We start from the raw sequence: 17270 nt of genomic DNA on the forward strand, positions 1-17270 counted from the left end.
CTGCCCTCTTCAAGAAAGGGCAGCGGGAAAGAAATATTTTTGGTACCTGGGGCTGCTCAGTGAAAAATGGGGAACAGGAGCTAAGGGCATGGGAAAGAACTGGGCCTGTTGGGTAACCTACACTTTGTATTTTTAAATTTTGGAAATAAAAGGAGAGCAGCCTAGTCTCAACATCCAGGGAACCTAGGAAGTAATGATGAGTCAATGTCTCCTTTTAGAACTTCTCTATCCCTCCCCCTGCACTGGCTCTCAAGAACCATATACCTGGCCTGTATTCCACCCCCTCTGGGTACTTCTGCCCACTGATGACACCATATGAGAGAATGAATTAATCCTGAAGAAGTGACTCAAAGGATGAGCATTTCAGGTGGCATAGAAGACTGATAGGGTGCCTAACTAGTAGGGTGAGCTGCCTCTTCTGCTCATCACAGTCAGAAATGTCTTCTTGGAAGAAAGCAAGACATGAAGGCATGTGATAATCTATACAAATTTTATTTTAATATCAATTTGTATGGAAACAAGCAGGTGTCAGTGTTACGCAGGCACGGAAAAAAGGGAAAGAAAAAACCCTCCAGTGATAATTGCTCTTGTATTTATACCATTTGGTTTCAACAGGGACAGGAAGTTTTACTGTTAGCTTCCTGTGGGAACTCCAGTTTCTGCACCTTTCCCTGCTGCCTCTCAGCATCACGATAGAGCAGAGATTTCTGAGCCTTCAATCGGCAAGCCAGGCACATGAAAATTGACTCCACATTCTGGCTCTCTTTCGGGTCCTTGGCCGACGTCTCAAATAAGAGCATGTTGTGGGCATCAGCAAATTTCAGGGCTAAGTTGGAGGGCACCTGGATCTGTTCCCTCAAGTCACACTTGTTGCCCACAAGCACTTTCGGGACTAGTGGGGGCACAGCATGCCCATTGCATTCTTGGATCCACATTTTGAGGTTGGTGAAGGAGGTCATCTTCGTGACGTCGTAGACAAAGACCACAGCGTGCACGTTGCGGTAGTAGTGCTCCACCATGCTCTTGCGGAAGCGTTCCTGACCCGCTGTGTCCCACACCTGAACCTGGAAGATACGAAAGACCAACATTTGGAGTCAGAAGAGGAAACATGAACTAGAGATAGGACAAAACATGGTTCTGTGGCACTATAAAATGAGGCGACAAGCCGTGACACAGGAAGTGGTTCTTTGATAAATTGGCAGAATGGTCTTTTTCGAAGTAGAGAGAGAAGTTTCTCCCAGCGTTTATTAAGTCTTTCTTAAGATTTTGAGTTGGAAATCTTAAGGTTTTTAGTTGAAAACCTGGAGTGTAAATTGGTCAATTTTCCTGGAGGGCAGTTTGGCAATATTATCAAAAGCTTAAAAATGTACCAAATTTTTAGAGCCTAGAATCCCATCCAGAAATGTGTACAAAAGAAATAGCAAATAATGTAAATAAGTAGTTGAGATGTAATATACAGCATGATGCCCATAGTTACCACTGCTGTATGATATATATGAACATTGTTAAGAGAATAAACCTGAAAATTCTCATCACAAGGAAAAACTTTCTCTTTTCTTGCTTTTTCTTTTTATTGTACTTGTATAAGATGATGGGTGTTCACTAAAGTTACTACAGTAATCATTTCACAACATATGTAACTAAAACTATTATGCTGTATACCTTAACCTTATACAGTAATGTACATCAATTACATCTCAATAAAACTAGAGGGGGAAGCAAAAAGAGAGAGATGCGGTCAAAATTCTGTACAGAGATCTTAATCAATTTTTACAAAACAGGAAACAACCTAAATGTTCACTAGGAGATAAACAGCTAAAATGCATGTATGCATATATACAGGTGGGCTCTTCACCAGCTGAGCCACAAGGGAAACCCATCTACACAATGGGCTATTATGCAGCCATTAAAATATTCTTTGCAAAGAATAAATCGTGTATGGGAATTCCCTGACAGTCCAGTAGTGAAGACTGTGCTCTTTCACTGCCAAGCTCCCAGGTTTGATTCCTGGTCAGGGAACTAAGATCCCACAAGCTGCACAGCATAGCCAAAAAAAAAAAAAAAAATTAAATGGTGCAAAAATGCTCACAAAATACAAGCTTAAAAAGGATGATATAAAATATTTTGTACACTATGGTCCCAATATTAAAAAAAAATTTAAACATAGACATATGCATAGGAAAGATCAGAAGTGTACAAAACTAGAATATTAATGGTTATTTATGAACAGTGGGATTTTAGGTGATATTTATTTCCTTTTTTGTATTTTCCAAATTTTCTACTGTAAGCATACATCACTTTGGGGTTTTAAACTTTTTTTGTATGACTTTTTAAAGAAAATAAAGTCAGTGTTAAAATCTCACTTTGTGGCTCAATTTATTTTAAATTCACTTCTTTCTTATGTAAAAGGTAAATTAGCTCATTGGAATTTTCTTCTGCATCTTAGTTTTTGGGATAAATGCCAATTAGCAACATACATAAAGATGTATGTAGTTCCCAGGGGATGCTCTGGAGTCTACACACATTCAGCCCAATCTAGTTTCCTTTATATATCCAAAGTCTTGGACAAGGGAAATCATGCTGAGAACAACTGTCCCAGGGCCTTGTACAATTCTAAGTTATGAAAGAGAATGTGGTAATAGTCACTAATTGACTACTATGGTTCTTAAAATGAAGTATAGCCTTTATTTGGAATTAGCAGTCAGTAAGTTTAATCTAGTAAATACAATTAAATCTTTTTGCTGGGTAAACATCTTATAGGGCACTAGAGTCATCATTCTGAGCATCAATTTTCATCATCCAGGCTTTCCCTTCATCTCCTTTATGGAGATGGGTGCCATATTCCTTTGGCACGATCTTCAAGTCATCACCTTCTTCTATTCAGATTTCCATGTATTTTGGTCAGATTCTCCTCTCCTCACTTCTGGACTACAGCAAAGTCTTTTGGATTCTAGATGCCTTCATCCCAGTGGCTCTTGCATACTGCTTTCAAATCAGCCTTCCTAAATCGCTGCTTGTATCAGCGTGTCATCTTCCTCTTCAGCCAATTCCAACAGCCCTCTACTGCATATGGTATCAAAATAGAAACGTTTCTGTCTGCCATCATTCGACCCCACCCAACCTAGTTTCAGCTACTCAGCTACACCTGGTTCATTCTGTCCTTTGTACCTTTGGGTCTACTAGTCCACCTAAGTGGTTGCCCCCAGATTGCTCTACCCAAATCCCACCCACTCTTCCAGGCTCAGCTCATATTCCACCTTCTTCCTAAAACCTTCTCCAATTTTTCAGTTCTCTTTCCTTAGGAACGTTTATTGTACTTTGAGTCTCTACCACACCATTTAGAATATATTTATTTGTTCTCTGGGCTTCCCAGATGGCTCAGTGATAAAGAATCCACCTCAGTGGTAAAGAATGCAGGAGACTTGTTTGGGTTCAGTCCCTGGGTCGGGAAGATCCCCTGGAGAAGGAAACGGCAACCCATTCCAGTATTCTTGCCTGGAGGATTCCATGGACAGAGGAGCCTGGCAGGGTGCAATCTATGGGATCACCAAGAGTCGGACATGACTGAAGTGACTGAGCACACGCACATACTTGTTCTCTAGTCATTTCATCAGTGTTCTTGGCATCCCTCCAGATAGACTGTAAGCAGTCTTTTTCTGCATCAGGTCCCTCATCATCATGCTTGTCATTAATATTGTCGTCTTGATAAAAAAGCAGTACTGGCCCAAGTCACCAAAACTACAATCCATCTGACATCCTAGGTATCTGCCAAGGATTTCAGAGACAACATTCGACTTTGGTTACCCAGAAAAACGTTAAGTCCTCAAAGGCTGATTTGCTTTGGCAAGCAGAGACAGAAGGGATTCTCATTTCTTCCACCTCTCTGGTGCTCTGAGCAGGAAGAAAGAGGAGAGCAGGCCGGGAGAGGAATGGAGGTCAGTGGAAAGAGGGAAGGTATCGCCAGAGAATATCCTTACCACTTGGCTCCTGGTTTCCCCACCCCTACCCTCCGGTAGTCGTAACTCTTGCCTCTGAATAAGGCTGAATCCCTACCAGCTCTCAGGCGTGTGGCAGATGCTTTAACACCATGAGCTCAGGACTCTAAAAATACCTGCCACTAGCAGGAACACGGGTGGGAGTGTGTGAGGTGTTTGGGGATGAGTAGGTTGGCTGTTTGGCTTTTCTAAGGTAGGGCTTCAGAATGATGCACACCACCCAAGCCTGTGGGGACTTGAACCTTTGATTTTGGGGGCTTGGAATTTCAACCCCTCTCTGGTGAGAGGGGAGCCAGGAAGCAGACTACTCACAGCAGAAAATCACAAGAACCGGTGCTGTGGCTTCAAGAGCCATCACAAAGGGAGAGCACGACAGTCAGGCTCTCTGAAACAGGAATGACCTTGTTTTGTTTCAGGGTTTGGTGTCCCAGTCCTTCTTGGCACCCTCATAAACCCCTGGCCTCTGTTGGACAGTGAAAGCAGCTCCTCCCCCTTTGGCAGCTGGCATTCCCTCACCCAGTCCCCCTCTCCCCTGTGGGCACAGCATCCACACGGTGGCCAGCGCTGGCGCCTGCCCCTAAGCCACACACATGCCCCCAGGACCCTTTTTTTCTCTCCAAGGACCAGTGGGGTTTAGTGGAGTCAAACCAACAATGGTGCAAATCCCAACCCAATCACATCCTACTAGTTAGGTGTCCTCAGGCAAGTTACTTTATCTTCAGTGTCCTCCTCTGGAGACTAAGGATAAACACAGCAATCCTGTAGGGATGCTGTGAGGATTAGCATCCTCATAAGCACAGGACACAGTGCCCAATACAGTCCCCCTTCATCCCTGGCCTGAAACCGCCACCACCAAGTCTGGCCAGACAGCTCATTGAGTGGGCACCCTTGGAAATGCAGCAGTGGATATGGAATTGGGAGATGCGGGTTCCAGCCCCTTCTTTCATTAACTGAGTCAATGACTAGGCAAAGGAAATAACATGTGAGAAAGACCTTTGCACAATACAAAGTGTTCTGCAAATATTAGTTGTTGCCATTGTCTCAGGGGGCCCATAAGCCCTGTCCTAGTAGCATTGCTCCTTTAATCCATTGGTTCTCATCTTGGAAAGCAAGATGAGACAGCTTGGCTTCTTCTTCTTTTTTTTTTTTTAGCTTGGCTTCTTGACGATGAGCTAGAGCCAAGGCAAAGGCAATCAGTGGGGAGGGGGAAGAGAGAGGAAGGCCAGCAACATGTCCTGGTGGCTGGGGTTGGGCCCAAAGTGACGGGCACACTAGAGGAGCATCGAGGGGCACAGGGGAGCTGCCAAAGACACCTCTAGCCTTGTAAACCATTTTCCTGGGGCTACGGCTGCCTGAGCAAGTCCCTTACCCCCTGCACGTGCTCTTAGGTGACTCAGGTATTTCTTTTCCCTAGAGAAGATATCTGGTATCTTTCTACACATAAGGTATGAGGTATGAATATCCTTCTGTTGGAGGCCGGTGAGGGAGGGTAGAAATGGAGAAAGGGAGAAAGTATATCTGTAATCTTTGGAGGATGCCCAAGGGGGTCACGGGGAAAGTTTAAGACAAGTCTTTCTTCAGAGAGCTGGCCCATCCCATCTGCATCTAAGATACAACCAGCTTCACACGCCAGGCTGACACAGAGAATGGCAAAGGAGGACGGAGAGACAAAAAGAAACTCACACACAGCAAGAGAAGCAGCAGTGGAGACAGAGAAACAACCAAACTGATGGCTAATTAACCATTAAGCTAACTGGCAGAAGATGGAAGCTCAGAAGCCCTAAGGAAGACATGATGTCATTCTGACTGCAGGCAGCTTCTGAGGGAACACTTAGTTCAGCCTCCATCCACTGGGTAATGTAACACACATGAGGGTGTTTTTCCAAGTGAGTGCGGAGGAAGAGAAATCCACAGTCTTGAGTGGCACCTGTCCCCAGCCATGGCTGACCGCAGGATGCCTGGTCCAGAGGCTAGGTCAGAGGGTGTGCCTGGCGTGTAGGAGGAACCCAACTGGACAGGAGAAGATGCTTCCCTGAAAATCTACAAAGAGGGGCTCAAAAATTAGAACTGAGCCTCCCTTCTACTACCTCCCCACCCCCAAACACCCAGTCCTGTTCGGCATTTTCCAATGCTTTTAGACTGAGACAGGCGCGATATGATTTAGCTAAACCTGTAAGACGACACTTAATGTTCTTTCAAGGAAGTTCCACCCTTCCCTTGGGGGTTGGGGGAGGCCTCCATCCTTCCTAGGCTGATGTCAAGAAGGCCTGTCAGTTTTCCCCTATGATGTCTCACTGTATCCCTGTCCCAGGTAACTTTGTGGGTTGGATGGACCACGGTGCTGGCCCAGTGTGGGGATTTACAGACTCTTCTAAGCCACCCTGGTGGCTCAGATGGTAAAGCGTCTGTCTACAATGTGGGAGACCTGGGTTCAATCCCTGGGTCAGGAAGATCCACTGGAGAAGGAAATGGCAATCCACTCCAGTACTATTGCCTGGAAAATCCCATGGACAGAGGAGCCTGGTAGGCTATAGTCCATGGGGTCGCAAAGAGTCGAACACGACTGAGCAACTTCACTTTCACTTTCACTTTCTAAGCCAGGCAGCACAGTGTGTGGAAAGAGCACCAACAAGGGAATTAGGAGACCTGAGTTGTAGGCCGGGCCCTGGGTGATCTCAGACAAGTCACTTTCCCTCTCTTAGCCTGAGTTTCCTCTCTGTAAAACAAGGCAGTTGGATTGGAGATGCTCTAAGGTCTCTTCCATCTCTGAACATTCTCTGATTCTTACATTCAAGGTAAGACAGTCAAGGGACAGAAAGGAAAACCTAGGTACTCAGCACAACGTCTGCAGTGCAGCTGAAGGGGGCGTTCTTGAAGGCTCATGAGTCCAGGGGCTGAAACCCTGGGCCCCTGGGATCCCATAAGGCTGGCTGCCTGGCATGCCACCTCCCTCTGTGCACAATCCCTCCCAGCCAGATATTGCCTGACCGGAGGAGAGAGCAGTGACAAAACACATGCGCTCTGAATTGTGGCTGAATGCTGGCCCTATCACAGGGAAGGCAGGACAGTGAGATGGCGCAGTGCTGGGGCTCCAGGGTCAAAGACCGAAGCTCAGATCCATGTGCCTTGGGGCAAGTTATTTCATCTCTCTAACTTTGGTCTCCTTATCTATAAAACAAGAACAGTAATAATAGTCCTAATTTCATAGAGCTGCTGAGAAGATCAAATAAGATAGTACATGAAAAGTGCCTAGCCTGGGCTCTTTGTTTCTTCAATAAATAGAAGTTGCTGTTGTTGTTATTATGATAATTGCTGACTCGCTGCAGGCTTTTCTTGATGTTCTTGTGAACCAGGAAATACTGGATTATAAATGTCGTGAGGGGGTTCCAGACAGCTGACACCAAATGGGGCTTCAAGGCCCTACAGATGGCACTGGCATTTTGTTTGGTGTTGTAGTTTGTTTGGTTTTGGGCCATGCCTTATGCCATGCAGCATCTTAGTTCCCCCACCAGGAACTGAGCCTGGGCCCCCTGCATTGTGAGTGCAGAGTCTTAACCATCGGACCACCAGGGAAGTCCCAGCACTGCCATTTTAGAGCCTGACAGCCTTCTCCTGCTGAACCTGTGGTCTAGGGCTGCCTAAGTTTGGGGACTTTTCTCTCTCTCTCAAAAAGAGAAGCCTTTGACAGTCACCTCCTAGCCTGGGTTTGGTACCCGTTCCTTGAGACACTTCAGGCCAGCCAGAGTATGGGGCAAAACTGTCTCCCCTGGAGTGCCTGTGCTAGCTGCCATGCTCTGCCATCTCCCCAAAGACACTCCGGTCTCACCTGCCAGCTTGGGCCCTGGGCTTGCAGCAGCCTTGCTGGAGGCAGGGCCCCCATCCCGCTGCTCCCACACCCTACCCTGAGCCCCTTCAGAATCTGTCCTCAGAGGGCTCGCCCATCAGCAGTGTCACAAGGTTTCGTCCTCTTGAAAATATCATCTTCCCAAAAAAGCCTGTATTAAGCACTTATCTGCACGTGGTGCTGTGCTGGGCTCCATCTCTTGTGAGTCACACTGTCACAGGCTCTGCCCTCTGGGAAAAGGTCTGGAATCTTTGGTGGACACTGTAAAATCCAGTTTGACTAAGTACTGGATGTTAGAATGGAAGGAATCTTTGCAAAATTTCCCCCAAGGCCACTGGACAGTGACCCTCTTCCACTCGTTTTCACCTTCCACTTTCTGGCTTCCTCCTCTCCTCTTCCCCTCTTCTCCCTTCCTAGACTCCCAAACATTTCCTTTTTCTTTCATCTAAATTTCAAGTGGACTTCTTTCCCCCTCTCTTAAATGTAAACGACTCTTTGGCTCAATGTGACATGATGTTAAACAAGCGACAGCATTAAATTCGAAAGGTTTTGAGGGTTTAAGAACACATCCATAAGTATATTTCTATTTTGGATTTTAAAAGGCATGTTTTAGAAATTCCAGAGTCTTACAACCTTACATTAAAGAAGTTCTAGCCAAACAGACATTGACATAAGAGCCCTAGGAAAGGATGGAGACAGATACCTACTTTGACTTTGAAAAGGAAATGTAGCAATGCCCCCCGCCCTGCCCCTCCCCCTCACCGCCTGGCAAAATGAGAGGGGCAAAAAAGATCACTATTTCAAAACAGTACCTTATCTTCCTGATCCTGGGGTCAGTTGTTCTCAAGAGCACTCCCTTATCAGTACTGAGCTACCCATCTTCCTGACATCAAGTGCCTTGGACCAGTCCCTGAAGCCATTTTAAAACCTGTTCATTTTAATAACGAAGGAGTCGGGAATCTTGTACAGTTTAGAGCATTTCATCACCCTCCCCAGTTACTCAGCCCTTCTCTCTACATCACTCAGAAGAGAGGTCCTGTGGTCATTTGGGCTGTTTGCCCAATGGAAATGGAGGGTTAACTTCACCTGACAGTGTCTGACCACAGGCTTGAGAAAAGGCCAGATGTGGCTCTAGAGGAGTTGGTCTTCAGTGCCCAGTGCCTTTTGAGGTGTCTTTTCTGCCCATAACCCTGCCCCCTCTGCTCCCCTGGCACGTGAAGCTGCCCTTGCCAGGTCCTCCCTCCCTCCATCTTCTGCACATTGAAATATTCCTGTCCTCTTGAGTTTCCGCCTTTTCTGATCTGAGCACAAATGGTCAGACAAGAATATCTGTACTTATTGACAAACTAATGAGAGGGGGGCACCAAGATACTTTCCTTAGCCCTCAAACAAGTTGCTCTGCATCTTTACAAAGGCCCACTGAAGACAATACCAACAGAATGAGTAACAGGCATTAGGTACCCCAGACAAATAAAGAAGCTATCATTTGAGGGGTGCTCTTCCAAAAAAACTAGTTTTATCTGTTATGAAGTGCCGGCAGGTAACCCTGTGTCAATTTCTTTAAAAGGGCTCATGGCTTTGTGCCAGAACCACTGCACACCACTCCTATTCCAAACCAGCCCTAATCTCAACTATAAAATTTAATTTAAAATACAGCACTTTAAAATACAGGCCTGCCCACTGCCAAGGCCTGAGGGCTTAGCCAAAGCAGGTTTCTGCAACCTATTGGCATTCACGAGGTAGAAGAGACCTCAAGATATGTGAAGTGCTTTGGGATCCATTCCACAGACCAGGACGGAGATCCCTCATACCTCCCTCTGCCCACAGGTGCCGCTGCTCCCGGCTCAGGGTCGAGGATGGGTTTGAACCGGCTTTTCCTGGCAGGAGCTGTCAGGCAAGGGCAAAGGGCATGAATGCAACCACTCCCTCCAGACCTCAAAAAAAAAAAAAAAAAAGGTGGGGGGTGAGGTGGGAACTGGGCCACTGAGAGAGGCAAAAGGGGATGAGGACTTGCGGAGGGTCTTAGGCTCAGCAAGCGGCGACACGGCCACACGCCGGACATTTACAACCACGAGATACCTCTGGCAAGACCCCCTCCCAGATCCCTCCCTTTCTGGACCTGACCGTCCGAATCACCTTGATCTTCTCGCCCTCGATTTCCACCGTCTTCTCCCTGAAGTCAACGCCGATGGTGGCTTCAGTCTTGTCCGGGAAGGTACCCCCGCAGAAGCGGAAGGTCAGGCAGGTCTTGCCCACGTTGGAGTCCCCGATCACGATGATTTTGAAGATGCGAATCTGCACGTACTGGTCCAGCGACGAGTCCAGCTCCAGGGAGGCCAGGCCAGCGGCCGAGGCGGGCTGCAGGTTCCCATGGCCCAGGATGGGCTGCGCCATCTCCCCCGGACCAGACCGGGGCCCCAACCCCCCTCGAGGGCTCCACACAAAGAAAACGGCCACGTTAGTGCGCTCGAGGCGAGCGAGCTTTGTGCGTGTGTATGTGTGTGCGTACGTGTCTGTGAGTGTGTACCCGCGCGTGTGTGCGTGCGCCGGCAACGTGTGTGCGCGCGCGCGCGCGTGAAGGGGGTGCCTCTCACCCCAGCCCCCTTCCTCCAGCGCACCCTCCTAGCAGCTCAGAGACAGTGACACAAAAGCCAGGGAGGGGACGAGAGATGGAGGAGAGCGGGCAAACCTTCTCCTTGCGCCTGTGCCCTCGGGCTTGCGATCCTACGGTGCTCCCCAGGCCGCCTCTGCCGCCACCGCGCCTTTGCATAAACCCTCCCCTGCCGGGATCCTAGGGACACACCGGAGGGAAGAAGCCTAAGGAGGAGAGGGTGGGTGGGGAGATCCGCACACGCCAGCTCGGGATGGTCTTCCTTTCTCCTTGCACCCATTTATTTTATAGCTTTCGGGCTCCCCACTCCCACTTTCTCAGAGCGCTCGGGGTCAGCGGGCTGAGAGCACAGCTGGGGAGGACAAAGAAAGCTGCACCCTCGGGCGTCTCTAGAGCACTTTGGCCCTGGAGCGACACTACTCGGCGAGGGTGGGATGTGGGGCGGAGACACCTCTTTCACCTCTCCAGCGGCGGGCAGCTGCGCCCCGCCTCCGCGGCCCCCTCTCCCAAGCCTTAAGATAAAGGGATGCTCTGTCTTATTGAGAAAGCAGGTGCGCTCGCGCGCCCCAGGGAGCCGGGGAGGGCGCTGCCAAGACACGCCATGGGTTGTGGGAGCCCGCGCAGCTGAGAGGAGGAAGGCAGGAGCACGGGTGTGCGTGTGTAGGGCGAGTTACTGTTTCTGTCACAGACTTGCCAGATGTAGGGGGGCGCGTGCCAGGCGCCAACCTCCCCTCATCACACCACGAGCACCCATCCTCTGAATGTTCAGGAGAGTGGCTCCCATTGGCTGCTGCAGTCGGTTGTGTTTGGCTGGCCAATGGGGAAGGCCCGCCGCGGCAGAGGGCCGGTGTGTGGGGTAAGGGAAGGGGGAAGCTAGTGCTGGCAGCTTCAGCAAAAGGGGACTTTGTTTCCGGGGTTAACCATGACAGGTCCAGGTGGAGGGATCCTGGGACACGGCGTAAACCTCACAGTGTCTTGCACTCCTGAGCTCTTCGTACAATCACAAATCTTTGCAGAATGGTGGAGTTTCAAAAGGAAGTGGAAACCCCTAGGAGCGTTCACCCCTCTGCAACTGAATGTAGAACAAAGTGGTTGGTTCTAATTTGCCAGAAGCCTAGATTATGCTTGGAAGATGATAAATGAACAGAACTTTCTTACGGTATTAGGGGGCAGCTTCTCAAGGCTTAACAAGCATTACACATCTCGGTCAAGACCAATTCCCTCTGCCAAAAGTGATTTGCAGGTTCAGAATTTGTTTGAAATCAACTCTACTGAGGTACAACTTACATACAATAAAATGTGCCCGTTTACATTTCCTTTTAAGACTTTATCCCTCCTCCTGCATATTTCATATGCTGAGATATTAATGACACATACCAAGAGCACCGACTTTCGAGTTATTTGCTAATGCCATCAAGGTCAGGGATTCCAGCAGCACACGTAAGTTGCCATCTTATTTGGGTGTGAGGTTGAGCTGCAGAAGAGATGAACAGGACTAAATCCATTCCCACCATAAGGAAAACAATTCAGAGCATCAGTGACAGATCTGTAAGCAAATTGGAATGTGACTGCTCAGCCATTTCCTCGTTACTCAAAATGGCTGGGAAAATGGAGTCTTCTAGTTAGTAAACTTTTTAAGCTGAGTTAGCAGATATATTTATAGCTAACTCTTTTAGCACATATGTAGGTCACCCATTTCTAAAACCCTAGATTATACTATTCAATGTTAAAACCATTTCGAGAAGGACTCAATCTTCATTGACTAATCCAAGGTCATCATTATGAATACCTATTATCATTGTATAGTGTGAATAGCAATCCTCATTGTATTTTGTTTTTGATTGGTTGATGTCTAAATAGCTTGCCAGATAATTCTCCTCTGTATTTGAAGCTAATGCTCCTGGTGATCATTATCTACAGAAGAGTAGCTATTTAAAAAAAAAAGAGAGAGAGAGAGAGATAACTATTAACTAGGCTTCCCAGGTGGTACAGTGGTAAAAGAATCCACCTGCCAATGCAGGCAACCTGGCATCCATCCCTGGGTCAGGAAGATCCCCTGGAGAAAGAAATAGCAACCCATTCCAGTATTCTTGCCTGGAAAATCCCATGGACAGAAAAGCCTGGCGGGGTGCACTCCATGGGGTCGCAAAGAGTCAGACACAACTGAGTATGCACGCACGTGCGCACACACACACAAATATATCCAGGAGGTAAGAGTGAAAGTATTCCCTGGTGGCTCAGAGGTTAAAGCATCTGTCCACAATGCGGGAGACCTGGGTTTGATCCCTTGGTCAGGAAGATCCCCTGGAGAAGGAAACAGCAACCCACTAAGATCTGCTGGAGAAGGAAACAGCAACCCACTCCAGTATTCTTGCCTGGAGAATCCCATGGAAGGAGGAGCCTGGTGGGCTACAGTCCATGGGATCACAAAGAGTCGGACACAACTGAGCGACTTCACTTTCACTTTCAAGAGTGAAAGTAAGTTTTGCTAATTATAGCCATAATTAATGCTATCTTTCTGAGAGATACAAAAAATATTACATCCACATAAGATTATTTAGATGCATGCTTCCAGCAAAAACTTGTCACTGAGTCTGAGAGCTCTCATTATATTTGTAAGGTAGAAACATTGATTTCTGGGAATGTGGTATATCAAAATGTGCCCATGCCCTAATAAAAAGTCTGTGGAGTGAGATTTTGAGGAACTTTCACTCGTATTTTTGGAGTTACTCATATGTGTACATTGTTTTTGCCCCCCGCCAAAATGATAAAATATCATTTTTTATTAAGAGGCCAAGAAAAGTACCTCATTGCACCTACTGCAAAAGTATTAATAACTTTGCTGTACAATGCCTTTTTAAAGATAATTTTATTTATTTTTGGCTGTGCTGGGTCTTCCTTGCTTCCTGGGCTTTTCTCTAGTTGTTGCGAGTGGGGGCTACTCTCTAGTTGTGGTGCACGGGCTTCTTATGGCTGTGGTTTCTCTTGTTGCAGAGCACGGCTCTAGGGCATGTGGGCTTCAGCAGTTGCAGCACATGGGCTCAGGAGTTGTGGCTCGTGGGCTCTGGAGCACAGGCTCAATATTTGTGGCACACGGCTTATTTTGCTCCTGGCATGTGGGCTCTTCCTGGATCAGGGATCAAACCCCTGTCTCCTGCATTGGCAGGCAGACTCTACCACTGAGCCACCAGGGAAGCCCTGCACAATGTCTTTTTTGTGTTAATGTTGCATCATTAAATGATCGTCTTTCAAATACACTCAGTTGTTTTCATAAGTACCTGACTGTCAAGATTTTGAGTGTTTTCCGAAGTTTCTTTCACCACCAGATAGGATTAACTTTGTATTTAATCAATCCTTGTTCATTACTGACTTTTAGAAATAGTAATAAATGTCAATGTCTGCAAGGCCTTTAAATATGAAATAAATAGAAATTTTTTACCTTATTGTGGAATTGATATTTTCAATATTTATCCCCCTCAAACAGCCCTACTTTAAAAGAAAACTATTACCTGCACTTCTGGACATTAATCTATTCTTAATGAGTATGGGGATCCTGAATAATTTTCTCCCAATAAATATTGTTTCCTGGGTTAAACTTCCTAAAACGACGTTGTAATTTCATTCTCGATCCCTAATTCCACTAAAAATAATAACTTCATCACCTACAATATTAGGGCCAAATTTTTTTGCCTGTTTGAATCTGGCCCCACCACATTCACCTGTCCTTATTTACTTTCTAGTATGTACTCGCTGCCATTGTCCCATGAAAATGTGGTGGGTTTTGTTTGTTTTATTCTTCCAAGCATTTTAAACAGCATGGTTCTTCCTCTAAGATACTTTACAAATATTAGCTCATTTAATCTTCACAACAACCCTATGGGATTGGTAGATGAGGAAACTGAGGCATAAGTGACTTGCCCCAAGTGGCAGACCCAGGATTCAACCTGGAGCAGACTGGATCCAAATTCAATGATGCTTAACCACTGAAAATATTACTTTTGGTCCAAAGTATTCACCATCTGAAACATCATTTCTTCTCCTCCACTGTCTATGTTAATTTTACTATTCATTCTTCAAGACAGAGCTCAAGTAACACTTTTTACATGAAGTCCTTCCTTAGCTATTCCATCCCGTAAGATTTTCTCTTGCTCTGGAACTACATCAGATATTATTATTTAAATGACCAATATATCTCATCTCCCAACTAGACAGTGACCACTTCTTATACTTTTCATATCCCCCAGAGCTCCTTTCATGGCACAGTCCAAGTGGCAAGTGCTCAATAAATACTTGTTAAATGAACATGTAACTCAAGGGGGTGGGGAGGGAGGCTCAAGAGGTCGGGAAGATATATATATATATCTGATTTAAGTTGTACAGCAGAAACTAACAACACTGTAAAGCAATTATATTCCAATGTTATATTTATATAATAAATGTATTGTATTTATTATATTTCATTATTTACATTTCATTATTAAATTCATATTTATTTATATCATAAAGCAATTATATTTCCAATTATATATGCCAATTAAAAATATGTAACTCAAAACTTTGAAAAAGGCATATGTTTTGCATACTGCTAAAAATATATTCTTGCATTTGTATTTTTACATTTGGTGGAGTCAAAAACACCTATTTACACTCAGTCCCTCATCCTACTCCTCCCATAATTCTTAAAATCCTGCTTAGGATTTCTCTCACAGAAAGTTGGTGAAACACGAACTCTTTGCCAGCATCCTGCTCTCAAGCACGGAAGCCATAATAGCAGGAGACTATCCGCAGCACCTGGGACAGCGTCTAAGACACAGAACTGCACGACGACAGATTTGGAAAAGAGCCGTAATGATTCCTCCTCCAGGAAACAAGGGCTGGGTGGGAAAGCGCCAGCAACTTGTAAAAGAGGGAAGTCCACTCCGAATCTGCATAGCCAGGTGCCCCGGCTGGACCTCCGGAAAAACTGGAAGTGGACTACCGTCAGAGAATCCGGAAGGCTTAGGACCTAGTAATCAGTGGCTTAAACAGAAGAACAAACTGTGCTGGGGCCACGCTTTGTGAGGTTCCGTTACAGGTTCCCGCCATCGACACAGCGGCAGCACCGGCCACCACCTCCCAGCAAAGCGGCTTCACCGGTCCCTCCTCAGACAGCTTTCTGAGCTCGCTGAGTGGAACACGGTACTCCCAGCCCTTGGAAACTTGCAAGCAACTGCGCCTGGGGTCTTGCCAAGTGTTCGGACAGCTAGGCGCCTGCGCCCAGCTTCTCCCCGTGCGGGCCAATCGCGATGCGGCCTGGAGCGCCACGCCTGCGCAGTAGGCCTCCAGTCGCGAGTCCCCTTCTCCAGCTCTGGCAGGCCGGCTTAGCTGTCCAATGCACACCCGGAGCTGGGAGGAGGAGCCTGCGTAGAGTGCGTGTGAAGGGAGCTGGGGGAACCGGTCAGGGCCCAGGGTGTTTGACCCGTTGGTACGTGCGTAAGAAGAAAGGAGAGGAGGAGGAGGTCCAGGGTAGCGGTTGCCGAAATGTTCCGGTGTGGAGGCCTGGCAGCGGGTGCTTTGAAGCAGAAGCTGGCGCCCTTGGTGCGGACAGTGTGCGTCCGAGGCCCGAGGCAGAGGAACCGGCTCCCAGGTGACTGACCCATCCCGGGCAACCCCCACCTTGAAGACCAAGGGCCTGGGTTTCACAGGCTCCCTATGCCGCTCAGGGCTCCCCCCCACCCTACCCCCATCCCTGGGGAAAAAAACTAAACACACTCACGATCGATCCTGTGAATTCCGAATTGGCGGGATCCAAACCGTGAGTTTCGCAAGCCGTGCCGACCTGACCTTCAAAGGATCTGAGTCCGGTAGTCGGCTTGAGGCCTCTTCCTGTGAGAGTTTACTGTTCAGGGGTAACAGAAGAGCTGGCTGCCTTGTATTGTCCAGTGCCACCTCCTGGCCACCCCCAGTTCGCCTTTTTAGAGCAATGAGGTCAAGTAGACTTTGTCATTTGTCGATTGTGAGACTTGAAGCAGGACACAAGCCCTACGCCTCAGTTCTTCTGTAAATGAGCATGTAACCTTAAAAACCCCAGATGAGATTCACAGATTTGAGTCCCTTGGGAAACAGAAACAGTGCAATGCAAGTAAGAAGTCTGTCCGCTGTGTGCCAGCCACCAGAAAGAGTTGGCCCAGAATTAATTTGAGTTGAGTTGCCTGGTCAGTGAAATTCTTGATGGTCTCTAATCTTTTGAAGAAACAGTTTGCAGAACACGTTGTATTTACCCCGCCCGCCCGTGAACTTGTTTCAGCAAATTTTAGAGCTGGAAGGGATTTCATGGTAAAATTCAACCCACTCGTTTTATAGATAATAAACCGAAGCACAGAGAGGTGAAATTACTTGCTCAAGGTCATATACCTAATTAATAGGTAGAGCAGAGGATAGTTTGCCGGTCTCTAGGTCCCTAATCCTCTTGCCCCAACTCCACACTGTTTGCTAAAGTTTTATCTCAAAAGGATAAATCTGGTTTTATCTCTTTGCTAAAGTTTTATCTCTTAAGGATAAATCTGGTTCCCCTTTAAGCCCATTGGGCATCAGATATCCTTGAATTTATCTAAACATGTCTTGAACCTGCCAGTTTTCAACCTGCACAACTTCAAGGGGGTAAAGAATTATCCACCAGTACAAGGTGCTTGGTTTTGTTGGTTTATTTATTTTTTCATCAATAATCTTTGAACGGTCACCCAAGGATATTCATATTAGCAGTGTCAATATAGAACTGCCTTGAGGCCTTTTCAACATGGAACTGCTTGCTGGGTGCTTTTTAAAAAGTAGAAAATATTTC

General features: G+C 46.8%; 2 protein-coding genes across 6 annotated transcripts in view; one reads left to right on the forward strand and one right to left on the reverse strand.

Annotated features, from left to right (window-relative positions):
• Nucleotides 1-476: 476 nt before the first annotated feature.
• Nucleotides 477-16609, reverse strand: RAB33A (RAB33A, member RAS oncogene family). 5 transcript variants are annotated; one of them, XM_086387199.1, is made up of 3 exons: nt 16206-16344; nt 11828-11924; nt 477-1064 (listed from the first exon to the last, which is right to left on the reverse strand). In XM_086387199.1, the coding sequence occupies exon 3, from the start codon at nt 1017-1019 to the stop codon at nt 609-611; it is 411 nt and encodes a 136-aa protein (XP_086243325.1). In that variant the 5' UTR covers nt 1020-1064; nt 11828-11924; nt 16206-16344; the 3' UTR covers nt 477-608. The 5 variants fall into 5 exon arrangements, with proteins under 5 accessions (XP_086243325.1, XP_086243322.1, XP_086243324.1 ...); XM_086387196.1 differs by lacking the exons at nt 11828-11924; nt 16206-16344 and adding exons at nt 9651-9726; nt 9976-10378; XM_086387198.1 differs by lacking the exon at nt 11828-11924 and having other exon boundaries at nt 16206-16609.
• The window catches only part of AIFM1 (apoptosis inducing factor mitochondria associated 1), a 30736-nt gene continuing 29321 nt past the window's right edge, over nt 15856-17270 (forward strand). The window contains exon 1 of the mRNA XM_086387193.1: nt 15856-16076. Coding sequence (XP_086243319.1) covers nt 15971-16076 — 106 coding nt within the window. The 5' untranslated portion in view covers nt 15856-15970. The remainder of the gene's footprint in view (nt 16077-17270) is intronic.

This window comes from Bos grunniens, chromosome X (genome assembly GCF_055505025.1).
Source record: "Bos grunniens cultivar Pamir isolate PY7600 chromosome X, Bosgru_T2T1.0, whole genome shotgun sequence".
NCBI lineage: Eukaryota > Metazoa > Chordata > Mammalia > Artiodactyla > Bovidae > Bos > Bos grunniens.